This window comes from Canis aureus, chromosome 8, assembly GCF_053574225.1.
Source record: "Canis aureus isolate CA01 chromosome 8, VMU_Caureus_v.1.0, whole genome shotgun sequence".
Taxonomy (NCBI): Eukaryota; Metazoa; Chordata; class Mammalia; order Carnivora; family Canidae; genus Canis; species Canis aureus.
Window position 1 is genome coordinate 34,917,883 of NC_135618.1, and position 20,617 is coordinate 34,938,499.

The window sequence follows — 20,617 nt, forward strand, 5'->3', positions numbered from 1 at the left end:
AAGTATCATTCATCATAAGAATTTAGTGTATGTGTTAATTTACTGGCTGTGAGATAGTTTTACTGAAGAGAGGGAGATAGAGTGGCCCGGAACTGGCAGGTACTGATTATGTACAATATCCTTTAGGAGCTTCCTGGGCAGGTCACAGGTCTAAGGTTACCGAGGCACAGTACTGGGACATCACTGGGAGGAAGAGATCATCAGAACCAAGAAATAAGAGAGCAGTCTGAAAGATAATAATAACTGAGCAAATTTTAGTTACTTTCCCTCCTCTTTTGTTCTGATTTTTTTTTTTTTTTTGCAGTTAGGTGCTTCATTGTGCGTACGCGTACAAGAAATAGCATGTTAACATATGGAAGAAGTAGAACCAGTTGTTCAAAGCTTCCCCCCCGCTCCCGCAGTTGTCCTTTTTGTAAAACAAAGATTATTTATTTGAGAGAGCGCACACAAGCAGTGGGGAGGGGCACAGGGCGTGGGAGAAGCCGACTACCAGCTAAGTAGGGCGGATGCAGGACCCTGGGATCATAACCCGAGCTGAAGGCAGACACTTAACGGACTAAGCCACCCAGGTGCCCCACAGTTGTTCTATGTCAATGCCTCAGATGCTTTTTTTTTTTTTTTTAACAAGAATGTGTTGTTATTGTAGCAGAAATTTGGTTTGTAAGTAGAGTATCATGCATAAAGTGTAAGATAAGCGTAGGAAAGTTGCTATATCCGTTTAGCTTTACTTTTTGCCTTAACATATTCTTCAGCAAATGCAGATCTGAGAGACTTGGCTAAACATCTAGCTCTCCTTTATCACATGAGTGATTGATAATAGGAACATGTGTACTTTCCTCCGCTCATGCTCCAAGGATTCTCACACCTCTCTCAAACTGTTATCAACACTGGCCATTCCTGGGAGGCTGATTCCAGTAAAGTGATGCAGTGTTCTCAGGACTTGTAGCTCTTTTTTTTTTTTTTTAAGATTTTATTCATTTATTCATGAGAGACAGAGAGAGAGGCAGAGACACAGGCAGAGGGAGGAGTAGGCTCAGTGCAGGGAGCCTAACGTGGGACTGGATCCCCAGGACTCCAGCCTCACACCCTGAGCCAGAAGGCAGACGCTTAACCGCTGAGCCACCCAGGGATCCCCGAGACTTGTAGCTCTTGAAAGAGGAGGAGAAGGTGCAGTGAAATCTTTGTAAGAGGGCTGTCTGCAAGCAATTTGGGGAACAGTGAAGTAACCTTGTCAGTCCCAGGATTTTAGGCTTCCTCTTGTCAAGGGTTGGCATTGCTAATTGATTTTAATGTCTTGATATCACTCTGTTCTCCTTTGCATTCTCAAATGGGATCACCTGTTCCAAGCCAGATTAGTACCAAAGGTGTGTGTGTGTGTTTCTTTCTATAATAGTGTACTCCTTGGATGGAATTCTGGTGTTTGGTTTGCTCTTTGTTTGCACCTGTGCTTACTTCAAGAAAGTACCTCGTCTCAAAACCTGGCTGCTATCAGAGAAGAAAGGAGTTTGGGGTGTGTTTTACAAAGGTAAGATCTTATCTGGACAGGGAGAGGAGATTGCCATCTCTGGACAGTGAGGTGCTACAAAGTGTGCGTGTGGGGGAGGTGGGATAGGTTATTGTGGCATTATATTTGGTTCCACTGCGATATAACTATTTATTTTCGCATCAAGGTAATTTTAATATCCTCCATGTAGTAAAAGTATGTAAATTAAAGCATTTTAGACTGGACTAGAATTGTTGTAATATTTTCTCAATGAAAAGTTTTTCTGAATTTCTAGAAAGAATATACTGGATTCTCTTTTAAGTTTCATTAATTCAAATGCTTTTTCACTTTTTATTATAGGTAAATCCTACCTACCTAAATCTTTTGTCAAAACAGGGCAAAATACAAAGAGTATGTTAACCTAGAACCTAGAGCTTAAGTCTAATATTTTTTAATTAATTAATTATTTTTAAAAATGTGTTTATTCATGAGAGACACAGAGAGAAGCAGAGACACAGGCAGAGGGAGAAGCAGGCTCCCTGTGGGGAGCCTGATTTGGGACTTGATCCCAGGACTCAGGGATCATGATCCAAGCAGAAGGCAGACACTCAACCACTGAGCCACCCAGGTGCCCCCAAAGATAGTATTTAAATGCATTCCTGAGTGGGTTCTTGAGAACCTTGATAGGTCTCTTCATCGTGACTACAGGTTTCAAAATATCTTAATAGCATTAAGTGCTCACCTTGAAAGTGAGGACTTACATGAAGGGCAGATGTGATTTCTTTTCTCTTTTTCCTTTTGTCTGCTAGCCTCTGTGATTGGAACCAGGCTGCATGCTGCTGTGGCAATAGCACCTTAAGTGGTCACCTTGAAAGTGAGGACTTACATGAAGGGCAGATGTGATTTCTTTTCTCTTTTTACTTTTGTCTGCTAGCCGCTGTGATTGGAACCAGGCTGCATGCTGCTGTGGCAATCGCCTGCGTTGTAATGGCCTTTTACGTCCTGTTTGTAAAATGAATTCCAAAGCATCCATCTCATCAGCTGCCAACCAAGAGGATGAGGGTGAAGAAACTGTCCGGGGCCTGGGCCCAGTGTAAGAGAGCTCAGCTAAAATCATCAAAGTCCCCAAGATGACGCCACAGCATCTGCCCCTACTGTATATAGGGGAAATTCCTCCTGGTTACAAACATTATTTATGCTTCAGGGGACTCCAGAAGGCCAACTTCCTTTGACCTGTGTGTGAATCAGTCCTCAGCAGAGAGCATATAATGTCCAGATAAATTACACCCCACGGTGACAAGATTACATACCTCCTGCATCAAAACCTGTCACCCATTTTGTTCTTCAGCCCATCCTGAGGATCTTTTCAAACCGAGCCTCGTTAGGGAAGGACATAGGCTATATTCACACCTCTTGGAAGGAGGATTTTCAAGACTTGACTTTTTCCCCTCCACTGTTTGATTTGGATTTGGCAAATTGGTGGGGGTGGTAGGGGGGGCGGTAGGTGGGTGAGGGGGGAGGAGGGGAATAGGAGTTAAACAATACCAAGAAAAATGTTCAGCTTTGGAAATTTCTCTTTCATATACCCATCTGGGAACAGAAAAGAGAGGCATGGTCCTCACTGCAAAAAGAGGAGAGATGAAATAGCTGTGCTGTGTTGGTAGCTCAAGAGTTTGCCAAGAAAATCTGGGCCTATATAAGATTTAGGAATTATCTGTCTGTGATGAGACCAGAAAGCAGTAACTTGGGATGAGAAAAATGTTCTGTTCGCCAGTATCCCCCAAAAGAGACTTCATCCCATCAAATGGTATAGAGAAAATGAATCCACTGTTGTAATTTTCCTAAAACCTTTTTATGTACTCTAAATTACTGAGTACTAAATAGCGTTACTCAGTCTTAAATGCCATTACTAGGGAAAAGAGAAAGTATTGAAGAAATAATTTTTAATATATTTGCAGTTAGTAAAATTTAGTATATAATTCATACACTAGTAAAGTCATTTAGTATAAGAATTTATTGTGATGTTAGATGGATGTTTTGTCATGTTATCCAAGACACAGCCTTATTCTGTGTTTGAGTCTGGGTTATTATGGCAATTTTTAATTGATTGCTTGTTTTTCTTGGGCAACTCTTAGTTTTCCTCATATTGCAGTACTCTTTAGGTATCTTGGAAACTCTATGTATTATAAGAACATGGTAAATTCAAATGAGTGAGAGAAGTTGTTGATATTCACGGGCATGTTGGGACAGTTCATAGAATCCATGGATAAAATGAGGGTGTTTTCTAAAGTAAAGGAAAACAGATGTTTGCAATAGAGATTAATAGGCCTTTCCATGGATATGATACCTTACACAAATCATTTTAGATGACTCAACATTTGAGAAAAGACCCATTTAAAAAAGAGAGTTGGTCTAAAATTAAATTATTGTAAAAAGCAAGCAAAAGTATAGGAACTAATTGGATTGTCCATTACAGTAAAACTTGACTATGGACAGGTTAGCTGTGGTTGACCCCTGTGTGGCAGGAAATTGTTTTTTTTTTCTTATCCCCAAAGAAAAGCTGCTAGGAAGTTTAGGTTCCAAAATAGGCAGTTCAGTGCTTTGAGGGTTTCTAGAGGTATAGAAAGTCCTCAAGTAAACACTACATGTCTAATCATCTCAGAGTTGTGGCTTTTGCCTCTTCCAGAATTGGCCTGCAGGGTAAATTTCAATGATTAATGTGTTTTCCATTGTCACTTCTGAGGATCTTTCGCATGAGGGAAAGGACATCTATTGGAATAGAAAGGAAGAGTTACACCTTGTAGGTGTGTTTGGGACCTGTTGGCCAGCAGGAATGTCACTCCCTGGAAATACAGGTTTAGCATGTTTTGCACTTATTTTGTAGCTTTAATGACTTGTTTTCCAATAGGGCTAATGTCTCTAAGCTTGGTGAGTAGAGCTGCTTCATATTTCATTTCACAGTTCTAGTTCAAACCAATTTTTACAACCTCCCAGATGGGTCACCTTGACCTCAATTGTTATATTTTGAGATGTTTTCATACGAGAATGTACCAAAAACGTGCACAAAATGAAGGTAATTTACAGCAAGAAACAAATACACAGCTTATTTCATTTCTTGCCTTTATGTAAGCAGATGAGCAGACGGCTGTTTAACTCATTACTTTGGTTGATGTGTCATATATATTTTGACTAAAAATTATAGGAAGTTGTTCCTCTGAGGGAGTCTTTTAGGGGTGGAAGCAGGGGGATAGCAATATTGCCTCAGATTCAAACTGGCATCACCATAAACCCTGAATACCAGGGTGGGATGGAGTCAGCCTTTTATAGTTGAAATACAATTTTTTATTCACCATTGTATGCACAAATCCTTGAAAATAAAATTTCTTTCCCTACTATTTTTGTCCATTTTATTTGTCACATGATGAATTCATTAAGTGTTCAACAGTCCCCTGGGTTCTACCCAAGTATACCTTTTTAGTTTATTAGTGACTAATAAACTATTAGTTTATTCCTGTTAATCCCTTGTAATGGTCAGCAAATATGCGATATAGTTCAGAATTTATGAAGGTGTAGTTTCCTCCTTTGAGGGAACTGATACATGTATCAGCTTATATATAAGCATGTATATATGAATAAGTTTTAAAGTATATTAAATAAGGCAGATAACACTCCATACATTTTATCTACCACTGCAATGGAATACAAATATCTGTCATTACCAGTCATAAACTTCATTCAAATGAGATTATCAGGGATGCCTGGGTGGCAGGGCAGTTGAGCTCAGGGCATGATCCTGGAGTTCCAGGATGGAGTCCCAAATCGGGCTCCCTGCATGGAGCCTGCTTCTCCCTCTGCCTGTGTCTCTGTCTCTGTCTCTCTCTGTCTCTCTCTCTCTCTCTGGGTGTCTCTCATGAATAAATAAGTAAAATCTTAAAAAAAAAAACCAAAAAATGAAACATGAGATTATCAGGTTTACCATCCATGCACCCAGAAAATCCTTGAGCCAGTGGGATTCTGACATGAATGGATAGTTTTCCCCTATTTGTTTATTCCAAGTGCACAGTGGAACTGGCACAGTTACAAATTATAAATCCACAAAATTCTTCTGATTTACCTTCTCCACACACAAACGTTTTTCGTTGAAAAAGGAGAAAGAAGGAACTGACATGTAAAAAATTGTGTCCCTTGATGTGAAAGGAGCTAATTCTCATTATATAGTCACTACTCATTCTGGAATTTGAAAGACATGCTTTAATGGACAGTTAAGTGAAGGCTCAGCAATACCCGGGCACCCGGGTGGCCCAGCGGTTTAGCCCCGCCTTTGGCCCAGGGCATGAACCTGGAGACCTGGGATCGAGTCCTGCGTCGGGCTCCTTGCATGGAGCCCGCTTCTCCCTCTGCCGGTGTCTCTGCCTCTCTCTCTGTCTCTCTCATGAATAAATAAAATCTTAAAAAAAAAAAAATCAAGCTCCCAGTAGTAAGAGGGCTCTTGTAAATGACAGGGATATGCCTTCCTGCTTTTATTCATTTCACAGCCTGACTACTAAGTCATTGGATTTATTATTTCTTTAAAGATTGTTATTTATTCATGAGAGACAGAGAGAGAGGCAGATACACAGGCAGAGGGAGAAGCAGGCTCCATGCAGGGAGGCGGATGGGGACTCGATCCTGGGACTCTGGGATCAGGTCCTGAGCTGAAGGCAGGCGCTCAACCGCTGAGCCACGCAGGCGTCCCTAAATCATTGGATTTAAATAATCTATTCTCACTTTTCCCTTTGGTAAAATGTTTTCCTTTTCCCTTGGGAGAAGGAGCTCCTGGGGGCGCCGATCCTGGTTAATGACCAGGGTTGCCTTCTCCATGGGACAGCAGTCATCATCTATAAATCTCCTGCGACTGACTCATCTTATATCCAGAACTTGGATCAAAGACGTGGGTCGAAGATCAAAGGAAAGCTATAGATACGGATATAAATATGTACTTGGGCAAAGATCGTGCGTAAGGCAAGCACGATCAGGGCAGCCCCCGTGGCTCAGAGGTTTAGCGCCGCCTGCAGCTCAGGGCGTGATCCTGGAGACTCGGAATCGAGTCCCACGTCGGGCTCCCTGCATGGGGCCCGCGTGTGTGTGTGTTTGTGTGTGTGTGTGTGTGTGTGTGTGTGTCTGTGTGTCTGTGTGTTGTGATGAATAAATAACTACAATCTTTAAAGAGAGGGGGGAAAAAAAGACAAGCACGATCTTGCGGTCTAGTCTTGCCGGAGTTTGTCCAAACCTTCCCGGGGACCCGGGTTCCCCCTCCGAGCCACGCGAGGGCAGCAGAGCGCACCGAGGGCGCACCCGGCCGAGGGCGTTGCGCTCAGTGGCTCCTCCCAGAATCCTCCGGGGCGGAGGCCTTTAAAAGGGGGGGTGCCGACTTCCGGCCCTTCCCGGAGGGAGAGCGGCCTGGGGCGGCGGTGCTGTGTGTGGTGCTGCGATGTGCGTGGAAGGCGCGTGGAAGGCGCGTGTGGGCTGAGTGAGTGGGCGCGCGAGTGTGGTGGGTCCACGTGGGGCGTGCAAGGCGAGCGTGTGTGCGCCGTCCCTGAGCCCCTCCCCCCGTCTACACCTTGATCTTATTTGATCGGGTTGTGACCCAGCCCCGCCGGGCCGGCCCGAGATGAAAAGCTCCCTCCTGCGAAGCCCCCTCCGCGGGGCGCTGTGCGGCGAGGCCCGCGGGCGGCGGCAGCACCGCGGCCCCGGCGCTGGTCTGACGGGGCCCGGCGCTCAGAAGTGATGAATTGATCAGATAGACGAGGCCGGGCCCGTCCCGCGCCGCTGATTATCGAGGCGATTCTGATCTGAGCCCGGCCCCGGGGCGCGGCCGCCGGAGGCCCCGGGTGCAGCCGCAGGCACGGGGGGCTTGTGTGCGCTGCACGGTTTCCCTCCGCCCGTTGCCTTCCCCGCAGGCCTGGCCCTGGTGGCCCTGGTGGCCTCTGTACGGCGTCTGACCCTGCAGGTTAGGTCTACGGGCGTGCGTGTACGGGTGTTACACATGCGTATCCCGTGAGAGCGTGGAGCGCTTGCAGGGTCCGGAGTGCGGGGACTGGCCCCAGCTTTACGGAATTACAATTATCAGGGAGGCTTTTTTAAACCTCGATGTATGGGGTCACGATAATAAATTTTTAAAAATTCAGTATCAAATAACCTGCATGCGATGATTACCCAGAGCCCTTCCTCTCTGCCACTTTCATCAGGTCTAAACAGTGAGAACTGGGAGGCCCAGGGGCCCAGTGAGATCCTGGAAACGGGGTCCTGCTTCTCCCTCTCTCTGTGTGTCTCTCATGAATAAATAAATAAGATCTTAGAGAGAGAACTGAAACTTCATATTGCCACTTGGCAGCAGATGGGATCTGAATAGGCTGGAGTCTCTGGAAGAGGGCTTGTGATAGTTTGATGGTTTAAGGACCCTGTACCTGAGTAACAGGAAGCAGCTTTCTCATCTGAATTATGCAACAATGCATATGCTGTCCAAACTTAGAAATAGGAACTGATCCTACGGTATTCTGAAAGGTCTGCAGTTTCTTGCCTAATCTAACATCAGGTTCCCCTGAGTGACTTGTAATTTTAGAAACCACATCAATGCATCAGTTTTTAGGTACCTTCAAACCCAAGCACCAGGTTGTTGAATCACGTTTATAAGAATCAAGGACTGTATTTCACAGCACAAATTGACAAAAGGGAATTGGCTCCCAGGCAAGAAGAGAGCAGAGTTAGAGAATGAACAATGGCAAGGAACCAGGACCAGGAAAATGGAACCCTTATGGTAAAGTAGAGTCCAGCAGATGACTAAATTCAGAAGGTCTGACATCTGTTAAGTATGAATGACCTCAGCATAAATGCTAATTCTCCATAGAGCTTCCAGAATTATGGTTTGGTAAGCTCATTAAGAGAATGGGCTGTGCCCACTCTTGTTTCCCCAAAATTTATCTCAGTGTCTGACATACAAGTTTGGAATGAGTCCACTTTACAAAATATGAATACCTGTCCCCTGCTGAAAACAAGATTTTTTTTTCTTTTTTTGTTTTAAGTAGGCTCCACACCCAGCCCAATGTGGGGCCTGAACTCAAGACCCTAAGACCCAAGACCTCAGCTGAGATCAAGACTGAGACAGTTAACAGCCACGCAGGCACCCATGTGCTGTTTAGTTCTAAATCCTTAGCTTTTCAGCAAGATGACTTTCCAAATTGCAAATCTGTCCACGAGGACTAATTTCTAGAAGTTGGGAAACATCCCTCCCACATTTTTTTTTTTTTATTTTTTTTTTTTTTAATATTTTTTTTCTTTATTTATTTATGATAGTCACACACAGAGAGAGAGAGAGAGAGGCAGAGACACAGGCAGAGGGAGAAGCAGGCTCCATGCACCGGGAGCCCGACATGGGATTTGATCCCGGGTCTCCAGGATTGCGCCCTGGGCCAAAGGCAGGCGCCAAACCACTATGCCATCCAGGGATCCCGCCTCCCACATTTTAAAAGCAGTTAAGTGGCAACTCTCAGTCCATGGGTAATGCACTTCAGGCTTCATCCAGCACAAATCTATTTAATGGAGGTGAGCGGCAGTATGTTCCACTATGATTAATTAGTCCAGGAGCCTGTCAACACTAAGTAGAGAAGAAGCCACCATCATTCTTTCGGGAGTAGCCTCCATTGGTGGCAGCAGTGTGAGGGGACACTGTGGAGAAAAGAGAAGAGGGAGTAGGCTGTGAATTGCAAATCCTTTGCCTTTTCTGGGAACCTGTAATCACCCATACATTGCTGGGTACTGTGGAGGAGGTTCTTATAACATCTGGGGAAACTGGCCTATAGAGGACTGATGGGAGATAGCTGTAGGGTCCTCCACCCCCAGATTTCTGTCCTTTGATAGACATTTTGTCCCCTAGACTTAGGGGACAGAGCTAAAGGCTCTGAAAATTCATCTTCTAGTTTATAGGCAGTATGTCCTCTGGTATTAATCTGAGAAAGTGCCAACTTAGTCACTGCTATTCTAAGACCTTCAGTTATCCTTGAAGTTCTCTAATGACCAATCACCTCAATTCCCTGATTCCTGGGTCAATTTAAAAAAGCTCTTGTACCACCCATCTGCCCATCCAGTCTTCTAACCCTTACCTATGGATCCCTGGATGCTGTGGATAGACTCCTTCTTAGGGTTGATCCAGTGTCTGATGTTAGCTCGGGAAGTGACGGAAGGTGGCGGAGGAGGGGGTAAAAGTTCTCCAGGGAATTGGGTCTTGATGATTCTAGAAGATGGTATGGGGAAGAACAGGGGAGAGTGAAATCAATCAGAAGAAGAAAGGTGAGGAGGGAAAGAAAGTTGCATGCAGCCTCAAAAATAATGCAGCCAAAGACCTTTATCCTCTGGGAATTAGCTGAATATTTTGTTTGTTTATACAGATGAGCAAAATGCTGGAGGATCTCTATTCACTTTAGTTAATAAAAATACAGAAATTGCATTATAGATGTAAAAAGCACAGAAAAATGTATACAAATGAGTACCTATTGATTATCTTATTTCCCAGGTGACACTTTACCTTACATGACTGGGTGGCATTGTCCTTAGGGTGGAGAAGTCCTGCCTGTACCACTTACCCATGGATATCCTGGGTGGTCTCCTGGTGTAAAAGTATCTCACTTTTGTTCTTGAATGTCCCTGTGTGGTGGTTGTACAAGGCTGCTAAGCGGAAATCCAGGTCATCCTTTGGTATCTACAGAAGAAGTCAATCCACCCAGGGTTAACTTGCCACCTTTACCTCAACTCTAGTCAAGTTCTGTTGGGCTTACTTTTTCCCCAAAAGCAGAGTGAACTCCTTTTGGGCTTGATGTCCACCAGCTCCTTACACATCAAAGGCATCTTGACTCTTGTCAATATAGAATTGTGTTATAGGTCTAATGGGGTGGGGGGGGGGTGAGCTCTCACTGGAGATATGGAAATCATATTGTCCTCCACATGGGCTTAATGGGCCTTATGTCATGTATGGTTATCAGAAGAATGAAAAGTCTGGTGAGAAAATGATTTGCTCCAGATAATCTACTGTAGCAAAACACAAGCCTTCCGACTTCCCAGAGGCCAGATAAATTGATATTAGGCTTTAGGTTTGGTAGGACCTTGGACTAGGGACAAAATAAAGATGCTGATGCCATTGAGGACAGACTACCTTTCAAAAAAGATATATATGAATCTTAAGCAGGTGTGAAGAGAAATAGTATTTCAATGCTGGGTACCTCAGGATCAAGAAAATAAATATCCCGCCTCGTGGAGGTGATTGTGGGAGTTGAGCTGAGCCGACTCCAGGGTTCCTGTTGCTGAGCAAGGTGAGTTGGGTTCTTATATGGCAGTTTCTGCAAAAGAGAAACCACAGCAGGACCTGGTTACAGGAGGCCTTGCTGATATGATAGCTTCAGTGACATCCATCTCCTTATTTCCATCCTAGTGTAACTGAAGCTCAGGGGGTCTCTTCAAAGGGAAGAACGATATGAGGCAAGACTCCCAGGCTTTTGATGCTCTTAGGTTTTCAATATTAGAACTGACAAAAGTTGGCCAGGAATACAGGAAAAAGGGTGGAGTGGGACGGGGTGGTGAGTGCAGAGAAGATAAGAAGGAATATGAGCTCATGTTTAGATGTCCTCTGAGTTTGAAGAAAAGGTTAAGTTGCCCGAATGCAGTCAACACGTGGAACATGGGAAGTTGAAACTTGAAGGAGAGCTCAGAGCAAGTAATAGAGGTCTGGGGATCATCCACATGAAGTAGTGGCTAAAGCCTGCAAAAAAGGATTGTGGCCAAAAGGGCTCACGATTGCACAATATTATAATGGGGAGGGGGAGGAGAGAGAAAAGATACTAAGGTAATCAGAAACAGGAAAATCAGGAAAGAACCTCATAATGTGAAAAGCACACAACTGATTTCTTCATTTAATGTAAAATGCCACATTGTTCACATCCTTAGTACCTAGCGCAGTGACCTAACACATGGTATTCAAAAATGAAATATTGTTTGAATAATGACTGCATTCCAATGAGTATAGCTTCAACCTAGTAGAAATCAAATTCAATCTATTCAGTGTTGGAACCCTCCTCTACATATGACAAAGTGCTTGTGTAACTCGGGTCAGGCATTAATTGAATAGTACGTGCTGTCACAAAAAAAATATGATAAATGAAACAAGAAAACTAGAAATACATGATGCAAGCATAGGCAGCTCTCCTCCAATTCCTCAAAGGCTACATAAGCTTCATCATGTCCTCATTCAGCAGAAGAATGAGACTGTCCTCCACTGAGAAAGTAAGACTGTCAAGCATGAATACCATCCTCATATCCATTGTCCTATCTCAAAGAAAGGGATATACCTTTTACTCAAGAATAACCCTTATGAATGGAAAAAGATATTACATTCAAATTGAAGCAAAAAAAAAAAAAACCAGCAATACTTATATTAAACAAAATAAACTTTAAAACAAAGACTATACCAAGAATCACATTAAAGACATTACATAGTGATAAAGGGACCAATTCAACAAGAGGATATAACAATTGGGAAGATCGGATGCCTGGGTGGCTTGGTGGTTGAGCGTCTGCCTTTGGCTCTGGGCGTGATCCTGGAGTCCCATATTGGGCTCCCTGTAGGGAGCCTGCTTATCCTCTCTCTGCCTATGTCTCTGCTTCTCTCTCTGTCTTGTGAATAAATAAGTAAAATCTTTTAAAATTTAAAAAACCAATTGTGAATATCTATGTACCCAAAATAGGAGCACCTAACTACTTAGAGCAAATTTTTCCTTAATAGACATAAAGGCAGAAACTGACAGTAATACACCCATATTATGGGGCTTTAACATGCACTTACATCAACGGATAGATCATCCAGACAGGAAACCAACAAGGAAATGATGGCTTTGAACCATTTTTTTTAAAAATCAGATCAGATGGACCTGACACATAGATACACAACATTCCACATATTCTTTTCAAGAGCTTACGGAGCATTCTCCAGGAGAGATCACACATCAAACCAAAAAACAAGTCTCAATAAATTTAAGAAGACCGAAATCACATCAAGAAACTTTTCCAACCACAGTGGTATGAAACTAGAAGTTAATTAGCAGAAAAGAAAAAAACTGGAAAAAATACAGAGAGGCTAAGCAACATGCTACTAAACAACCAATGGGTCAACTAAGCAATCAGAGGAAATAAAAAAATACAGAGAAAATGAAAACACAGTGAAACACACTGTCTGAAGCCTTTGAGAGTTGTAAGAGGGAATTTTTTAGTAATACAGGCCTACGTCAAGAAACAAGAAAAGAAAAAGAAACAAGAAAAATCCCAAACAATCTAATCTTATACCTAAAGAAATTAGAAAAAAAGAATGAACAAAGCCTAACAAAGAATCTAACAAAATTAGTAGAAGAAAATAATAAAGATCAGAGCAGAAATAAATGAAGACTAATACACACACACGCACACACACACAGATCAAGGAAACCAAGTGAAACCAAGAGCTGGTTCTTGGAAAACATAAAATTGATAAACCTTGAGCCAGACTCCTCAGGAAAAAAAAGAGTGAGCAAGGACTTAAATAAAATCAGAAATGAAGGAGGAGAAATAATAACCAACATCACAGAAACACAGAGAATTATAGCAAAATACCATGAAAAAATGTATAGGATCTTCCTAAACTAAATCAAAAACAAATAGAAAATTTGAACAGATGAATTACTAGTAATAAAACTGAAATCATAATAAAAAAAAACCCAATAAACAAAAGTGTAGGACCAGATAGCTTCACAAGTGGATTCTGTTAAACATTTAAAAAGAGTTAACACTCTTTTCATTTTTTTATTTTTATTTTATTTATTTTTTTAAGATTTATTTTTATTTATTTATGAGAGAGAGAGAGAGAGAGGCAGAGACACAGGCAGAGGGAGAAACAGGCTCCATGCCGGGAGCCCGACACGGGACTCGATCCTGGGACTCCAAGATCGCGCCCTGGGCCAAAAGCAGGCGCGAAACCGCTGAGCCACCCAGGGATCCCCACTCTTTTCATTTTTTAAAAAAAGATTTTTATTTATTTATTCATGAGAGAGAGAGAGGCAGAGGGAGAAGCAGGCTCCATGCAGGGAGTCCTTGGGACTCGATCCCAGGTCTCCAGGATCACGCCCTGGGCTGAAGGTGGCGCTAAACCGCTGAGCCACCTGAGCTGCCCCAACACTCTTCAAACCATTCTAAAAAACAGAAGAGGAAGGAAGTCTTCCAAATTCATTCTACAAGGCCAGCATTACCGTGATACCAAAATCAGACAGAGACTACGAATGAAAGAAAACTACGAGCCTATATCTCTGGTGAACACAGACATAAAAATCTTCAATAAAATATTAGTAAGTCAAATTCAATAATACATTTAAAGGATCATTCGCTATGATCAAATGGGATGTATTCCAATGATGCAAGGGTAGGTCAGTATTCACAAATCAGCGTGATACATCACATTAACAAGGAAGGATAGAAACTGTATGATCATCTCAATAGATGCAGAAAAAGCATTTGACAAAATACAACATCTGTTTATTATAAAAAATCTCAAGTAGATTTAGAGGGAATGTATCTCAACACAATAAAGGTAAATATGAAAACCCGCAGCCAACATCAATTTCAAGGTGAACAACTGATAGATTTTTCTCTAAGGTCAGGAACAAAACAAGGATGTCCACAATCACCACTTTTATTGAACATAGTACTGAAAGTCTTAGCTGCATCAATCAGACAAGAAAAAGGAATAAAAGGCATCCAAATTGATAAGGAAGAAGTAAAACTGTCATTATTTGCACATACATGATACTATATATAGAAAACCCTACAGACTACTAAAAAACTATTAGAACTAATAAATGAGTTCCCTAAAGTTGCAGAATACAAAATTAATGTAAAGAAATCTGTTGTTTCTATACATCAATAAAAAAGTGGAAAGACAAATTAGAAAACAATTCTATTTACAATTGCACCAAAAATAATAAAATATCTAGGAATAAATTTAACCCAGTCAATGAAAGATCTATTCTTTGAAAATTATAAGACACTGGTGAAAGAAATTGAAGATAGCACAAATGGAAAGATATATCATTCTTATGGATTGGAAGAATTAATATTGTTAAAATGTCCATACTACTCAAAGTAATCTACAAATTCAGTGCAATCCCCATCAAGATATCAAGATACCAATAGCATTTTTCACAGAAGTAGAAAAAATAATCCTAAAATTTATAGAACCACAAAAGACTTTGAACATCAGAGCAATCTTGAGAATGAACAAAACTGGAGGTATCACAATCCCAGATTTCCAGATACACTACAAAGCTATAGTAATTAAAACAATATAGTACCTGGGGTGTTTTCTGGCTTAGAAGAGCATGCAACTCTTGATTTTGGGGTCATGAGTTTGAGCCCTACTTGAGTGTAGAGATTGCTAAAACAAATAAGCTTAAAAAAAAAAAAAACCCTACAGTACTGGCACAAAATTAGACACATAGATCAATCAACTAGGATAGAGAGCCCATAAATAAACCCAATGCTTATATGGTCAATTAATCTATGGAAAAGGATGCAAGAATATACTATAGGGAAGACAGTTTCTTTGATAAATGGTGCTGGGAAAACTGGGCAGCTACATGCAAAACAACAAAATCGGGGCACTTTCTTACACCATACACAGAAACAAAATGAAAATGGATTAAAGACTAAATGTGAGAACTGAAACCACTAAAAGAAAACATAGGCTATAATTTCTTAGGTATTAGCCTTATCAACATATTTGTGGGTATATCTCCTCAGGGAAGGGAAACAAAAGCAAAAATAAACTATTGGAAATACACCAAAATAAAAAGCTTTTGCACAAAGGAAGCCATCAACAAAATGAAAAGGGAACCTACCGGATGGGAGAAGATATTTGCAAATGATATATCTGATAAGGAATTAATATCCAAAATATATAAAGAACTTATACATAACTCAACACCAAAACACCTAATCTGATTATGAAAAGATGCTTAACATCACTGATGATCAGGGAAATGCAAACCAAAACCACAATGAGATACCACGTCACACCAGTCAGAATGACTAGTATGAAAAAGACAAGAAGTAACAGTGTTGGCAAGAATGTGGAGAAAAGGGAACATGTAAATTGGTGTAGCCATTGGGGAAAACAGTATAGAGGCTCCTGAAAAAATTAAAAATAGAAATCCGAGATCCCTGGGTGGCTCAGCGGTTGAGCGCCTGCCTTCCGCCCAGGCCGTGATCCTGGAATCCCGGGATCGAGTCCCACATCGGGCTCCCTGATGGAGCCTGCTTCTCCTTCTGCCTATGTCTCTGCCTCTCTCTGTGTGTCTTTCAGAATAAGTAAATAAAATATTTTAAATAAATAAATAAATAAATAAATATCCATATGATCCAGTAACCCCAATATTAGGTATTTACCCAAAGAAAATGAAAATACTTAATCCAAAAGGATATATGCATTATGTTTACTGCAGCATTATTTACAATAGCCAAGATGTGGAAGCAACAAAAGCTCCCATCAATAGATGAAAGGATGAAGAAAATGTGCTATCTATATATGTATATCTATATATAGCTTCATTGTTTATCCATTCATCTACCTACCTACCTATCTATCCACAATGAATATTACTCAGCCATAAAAAAGAAAAATCTTGCCCTTTTCCACAACATGGATGGAGATAGATGGTATTTGCAACGTGAAATAAGTCAGACAAAGAGAGACCAATACCATATTATTTCACTTATATGTGCAACCTGAAGAACAAAACTAAACAAACAAGAGCAGAAACAGACCCATAAATGCAGAGAACAAACTAATGGTTGCCAGAAGGAAGGTAGGTGGAGAGATGGGTGAAATAGGTGAAGAAATTAAGACATACAAACTTCCAGTTATAAAATAAATAAGTCATGGGCATGAAAAGTACACCATAGGAAACAGAGTCAGTAATACTGTAATAATGTTGTATGGTGACAGGCGTTGACTACACTTACTGTGGTAGACACTGAGTAATGTATAGGATTGTCAAATCGCTATGCTGGACAGCTGAAATGAATAGGAACACTGTATTTGTCGTCTATACTTCAAAAATAATAATAAAAATGAAGAACCTTTCTTCCCTGAAACTAACCTTTCCTTGTGCTTCAGAGACCTGTACCATCTTGGCATCCCCTATACCCAGCCCCTCTCTCATTCCTTCATCACTGTCTCGCTATCACTCTATCACTTTCCCTTCAGAACTAGACTTCTTCAAGAGTCAACATTTACTACCTCCACTTCCTCCCCATTTCCAAACTCTCTTTAGCCACTGCAGTCCGGCCTCTTTCTTAAGCAAGCACTGAAACCGATCTTTATCTTTAGCTACGTTAGGTGGATCCTTTCCAGACCTGATCTTATTTGGCTTCTGCATTTTCTGGCACCATGATTCTGATTTCCTCGAATGTTCCGTCTATGCTCTGTAAGGCCAGATCCTCCTGATTTTCCTCCTGCCTCTAGTTGTTACTGTTCAGCTCCCTTGTCAGCTCTACATTCTCTCCCTGCTCCTTAGTGCATTCTCCAGGAGTTTCATTTCTGTTTTTTGTATTCTCATTCACTGGATGAGCTCATTCCTTCCTGTGGCTTTGACCACCACATGGATGCTGTGGCTTCCAGACGCACAGCTTCAACCTAGAACTCTCAACCATGTGGCCTGCTATTCAACTCCACTTAAATGTCCCACAGGCACCACAAAAGCAACATCTACCTAACTGACCTGAACTTCTTTCTCCCCAAACCGGCTTCCCCTGGATGCCTCATTCAGTAAATGATATCAATGAAGCCCTCAGAAACCTAGGAGCTATCCTAGACTTGTTCCTTCTCTTGAGTGCACATCCAGCCACAAAGTTTCATCAGTCCTGCCCTTGGCAACTTTTTAACATCTGCACCTTATTGCCATCCCCTGCCTTAGATCTTTTATTCCTCCTGGAGGTTTCTGCCTTCTGAGGCTCCTGCCTTCTTGCTGATTCCTCTTGTCCCCACTTCTGTTCTAGCCACCGTGCTTTCCAAAAATACCCATTGATTGTGTCACTCTAGTGCTTAAAATCCTGACGTGATTCCCCAGCGCCTCCAGGATGGAATCCTAGCTCAGTAGCATGGTGTACACAGCACACCCAGCCCAACAAGGTGACTCCAGCTCCTGCTCTCTTCCCTCATCCATCTCACATGGATGCTCCAAACATTCTAGACTCTTTGGCCCCAAACGAGGCACTCTTCCTCTCCTTTCCATGTATGCGCACCTGCTGCCCCCTGTGCCTTGAATATCTGGTTCTTGTTTCCTTCTTTCTAAGTCACATTCCTCCCTCACCTGGCCCAGGTAACTCCTAGGTGGATGCGAAAACTCACCTGCTCTGGGAAGCTTTCCTTTAAGTGACACACGATGTATAACTCTGCCACAACACATGTGCTATTGGGCATTTTTGCTGTTGCTGTTGTCAGCTTTTCTACTAGATAGAGTTCCTCTAAAGCAGGAGCCCTATCTAACTCATCTATACATCCTCAGTGTTGAGCAGAATGCTTGGCATATAGTAAATGATAAATGTTGAATAAATCAAAGGAAGCTCTTTGATACTGTTGTCAAGCCACAATTCCTACTGAATTCACCTCATTTTGCAACACTTCAAGCATCCCAAATACTTCTACCAGAAAAAAAGAATCATCTAAGTTCCCAAATCACTGACACCCATACAAAGAACACATTCCAGCATTGGCCAAAAGACAGAGATGGTGTGAGGGTAGATGCATAAAAAGCATGACCTGGTGGCTTCCAGAGGCTTCTCTCCCATTCCACATCTCCTACCTCTTCAGAGAACACTTTTCCAAACAGGGCAAAGGGTGGCTTGGTGGGAACCTGGGCCCGTTTAATCCACATTATACCGAGCATTGCTCTGGGGAAGAAGAGCCCCTGTTCCTTGGGCTAGAGCTCTACTTCCCTCTCCTCGAGGGCACCTCTGAAACGTTAGCAGACCTGAATACGGAGCCAAGGAGGCGGGCAGAAAAACTTCTCCGGTACCTGACCCAGTGTCCTCACCAGAGTGCTCTAAGTTACCATCTCTACCCATCAGCCAACAGAAAGAAGCGTGCCATCGAGCCTGCTGGGAATCTAAGCAAGAAACCACAGTACCTTGGAAGCCCGGAGTTTCCCCAGGTAGGAGTCATCGTTTTCCAACGTAGGGCGCTGGAGAGGGTCTCGGGGGAAAGGCATGGTAAAAGGCGGAGCGAGACGCGGGTGCGAGGGCCGGGAGCCCGCGCAGCCCCACACCACGCAGGCGGAGGATCCCGGGTCCCAACTGTTTGGAACGCCCAGTTTCGGTTGCCAGGCAACTCCCCGCCATCTGTGACTGAGGCGAATTCCCTTCGAGAAGGGCGCCACCTGGCGGTCCGGCGCGGAGACACCCCTCGGGAGGAAGCTCCGGGAACGCAGGGCGAAAGCGCCGGCGGCGAACCAGGGAGCCCTGCGTGTGCACTCGGGGGCCTCAGTGGGAAAACGTCGGCCTCCGCCGGGCAGCAGTCCTGCAACACACCTCCGTCCAGCAAAGAAGCCCCAAAAGATGACCCAGGGATTTGCTACTCCGTCGCATCTAACAAAAGAATTTTTCAAAGCAGTGAGAGAATGAGGCGGAAGAGCCCAGGCGTCGTGCTTGGAAAGTTGCAGGCTAATGCAAACACTCCTTGCTTAACCTCGGTTTAACGGGGCCAGCCTCAAGGCTTCGCACGGAGCCGGTTGGAGAGGCGCGGGTGGATGTGGCCGCACGGAGCAGGATCTCCAGAGGCGGCTGCGGCAGCAGGTGACACCTTCCGGAGCCACGCTCCCAAGGCTGTAACCTCCGGAGGTGAGACGGGGCCCCAATCGTCCTCCGATCGCTGCACACAAAGTGTTGTCGAACGCCACGTCCTCAAAACATTAGAGATGCTCCCAAATGGCCCACGGCCCGAAAGAGCAGAGGAAACGGCGACTCCGGCGGCGGCCCGGGCGCTGCTGCTACCGCGTTCTCCGCACGCCCCCTGCGCCCGCCTGTTGGGCCGGTTGCGGACCCCCGGCGCGCGCATCCCCCGCGGCGGCGGCTGCCATGGCGACCGGCAGGTGAGCGGCGGAGGGGCTCGTGGTCCCCGACCCACCCGCGCGCAGCGAGAGGAGGCGGTTGCCAAGGCGACGTGGGTAGGAGGCGAAGAGGAAGGAGGGAGGAGGAAGGATGGGCGGCCTCGGCGTAGCCGCAGGGAGGTGACCGAAGCGAGCCCAGCCCCTTGCATCCTCCCCCCGAGAACCTCCCTCCCCTATTTTTCCGCCTTCTGCCAGCAGTAGCCGCAGCCGCCGCAGCACCTGAGCCGCTGCCGCCGTCGCCCAGGACGTCGCTATGGCAGAGCCGAGGCGCAGCCTCCATCCCTCTGCCGGGGGCACCGGGAGAACCGAGCGGCGCACGCTCCGGCTCCTGCGGCTGCTGCTCTGGGTTGGCACCGCCGTCCAGGTGACCCGGGGAGCGGGCCCGGAGCTTCACGCCTGCAAGGAGGTACTGTCTTCCCCGACCCGACCCCACGTTGGTCAGAACAATCTTAGATCCTGGCGGAGACCTTGGGCACCCAGGCACACACAGTTTCAGAGGCCACGGAGTTTACATCTCTTTGGGGATGAGGCGTGGGGAGGGGGGAGCGGGAGGGAAGAGGAGCCGACTGGCGTCACGGAGAGGCCGGCCCACTGGAGGACTCACTAAACGGATCATCCTTACAGCCTGAGCCGCTGAGCTCGGAGGGCAAGGTCCCAGGTCCCTGGGCTCGGGGATGAGGGAAGAAGATACGGGTTGTTTTCCAGCTGCAGTGAAATTACCGTAAAAGTAGTTGAAAACAAAAGATTATGCACAGAGGGGCAAATTAGAAAGTGAGAGGAAAGAGCGGGGTTAAGAAAGGAGTTAGGAAGGCCAGAGGAAAGTAGGGGAGCAAAGTGGGAATCCTTGTGGTTTTATCATGGCTTCAAGAAAAGGAGTGTGAAGGTGGGAGATGTGCCAGGGGACCGAAGGAACCCGCCACCTCTC

General features: G+C 44.1%; 3 protein-coding genes and 1 non-coding gene across 9 annotated transcripts in view; 3 read left to right on the forward strand and 1 right to left on the reverse strand.

The window, feature by feature from the left end:
- TMEM167B (transmembrane protein 167B) overlaps positions 1-4,878 on the forward strand; it is a 5,862-nt gene extending 984 nt beyond the window's left edge. Inside the window, exons 2-3 of the mRNA XM_077905747.1 lie at positions 1,394-1,525; positions 2,418-4,878. Coding sequence (XP_077761873.1) covers positions 1,394-1,525; positions 2,418-2,500 — 215 coding nt within the window. The 3' untranslated portion in view covers positions 2,501-4,878. The remainder of the gene's footprint in view (positions 1-1,393; positions 1,526-2,417) is intronic.
- Positions 4,879-6,901: 2,023 nt separating this feature from the next.
- Positions 6,902-7,318, forward strand: LOC144319841 (small Cajal body-specific RNA 2). Its single transcript, XR_013385550.1, has one exon.
- A 1,721-nt stretch (positions 7,319-9,039) lies between these two features.
- CFAP276 (cilia and flagella associated protein 276) lies at positions 9,040-19,616 on the reverse strand. Its single transcript, XM_077905746.1, has 5 exons — positions 18,715-19,616; positions 10,735-10,851; positions 10,102-10,217; positions 9,622-9,752; positions 9,040-9,187 (listed from the first exon to the last, which is right to left on the reverse strand). The coding sequence occupies exons 1-5, from the start codon at positions 18,793-18,795 to the stop codon at positions 9,117-9,119; spliced, it is 516 nt and encodes a 171-aa protein (XP_077761872.1). The 5' UTR covers positions 18,796-19,616; the 3' UTR covers positions 9,040-9,116.
- A 121-nt stretch (positions 19,617-19,737) lies between these two features.
- Positions 19,738-20,617, forward strand: part of ELAPOR1 (endosome-lysosome associated apoptosis and autophagy regulator 1) — a 70,593-nt gene continuing 69,713 nt past the window's right edge. For 3 of the 6 annotated variants that reach the window (XR_013384670.1, XM_077905740.1, XM_077905739.1), the window contains exon 1: positions 19,738-20,098. Coding sequence is in view for 5 of the 6 variants with exons in the window: in XM_077905740.1 (XP_077761866.1) it covers positions 19,946-20,098 (153 nt within the window). In the remaining variant the exon portion in view is untranslated. The remainder of the gene's footprint in view (positions 20,099-20,617) is intronic. The other 3 variants (XM_077905741.1, XM_077905743.1, XM_077905742.1) reach the window with 1 other exon arrangement.

What these genes read in the sequence shown, in the direction of transcription:
- CFAP276 (XM_077905746.1), bottom strand. Translation starts at nt 18,795, where the DNA reads ATGCCTTTCCCCCGAGACCCTCTCCAGCGCCCTACGTTGGAAAACGAT. An exon ending in GGAAACTCCGGGCTTCCAAG is followed by an intron (nt 10,852 to 18,714) that starts GTACTGTGGTTT and finishes TCTCTTTTGCAG; the next exon opens with AAACTGCCATATAAGAACCC. An exon ending in TTTATTTTCTTGATCCTGAG is followed by an intron (nt 10,218 to 10,734) that starts GTACCCAGCATT and finishes CTTCTTCTGTAG; the next exon opens with ATACCAAAGGATGACCTGGA.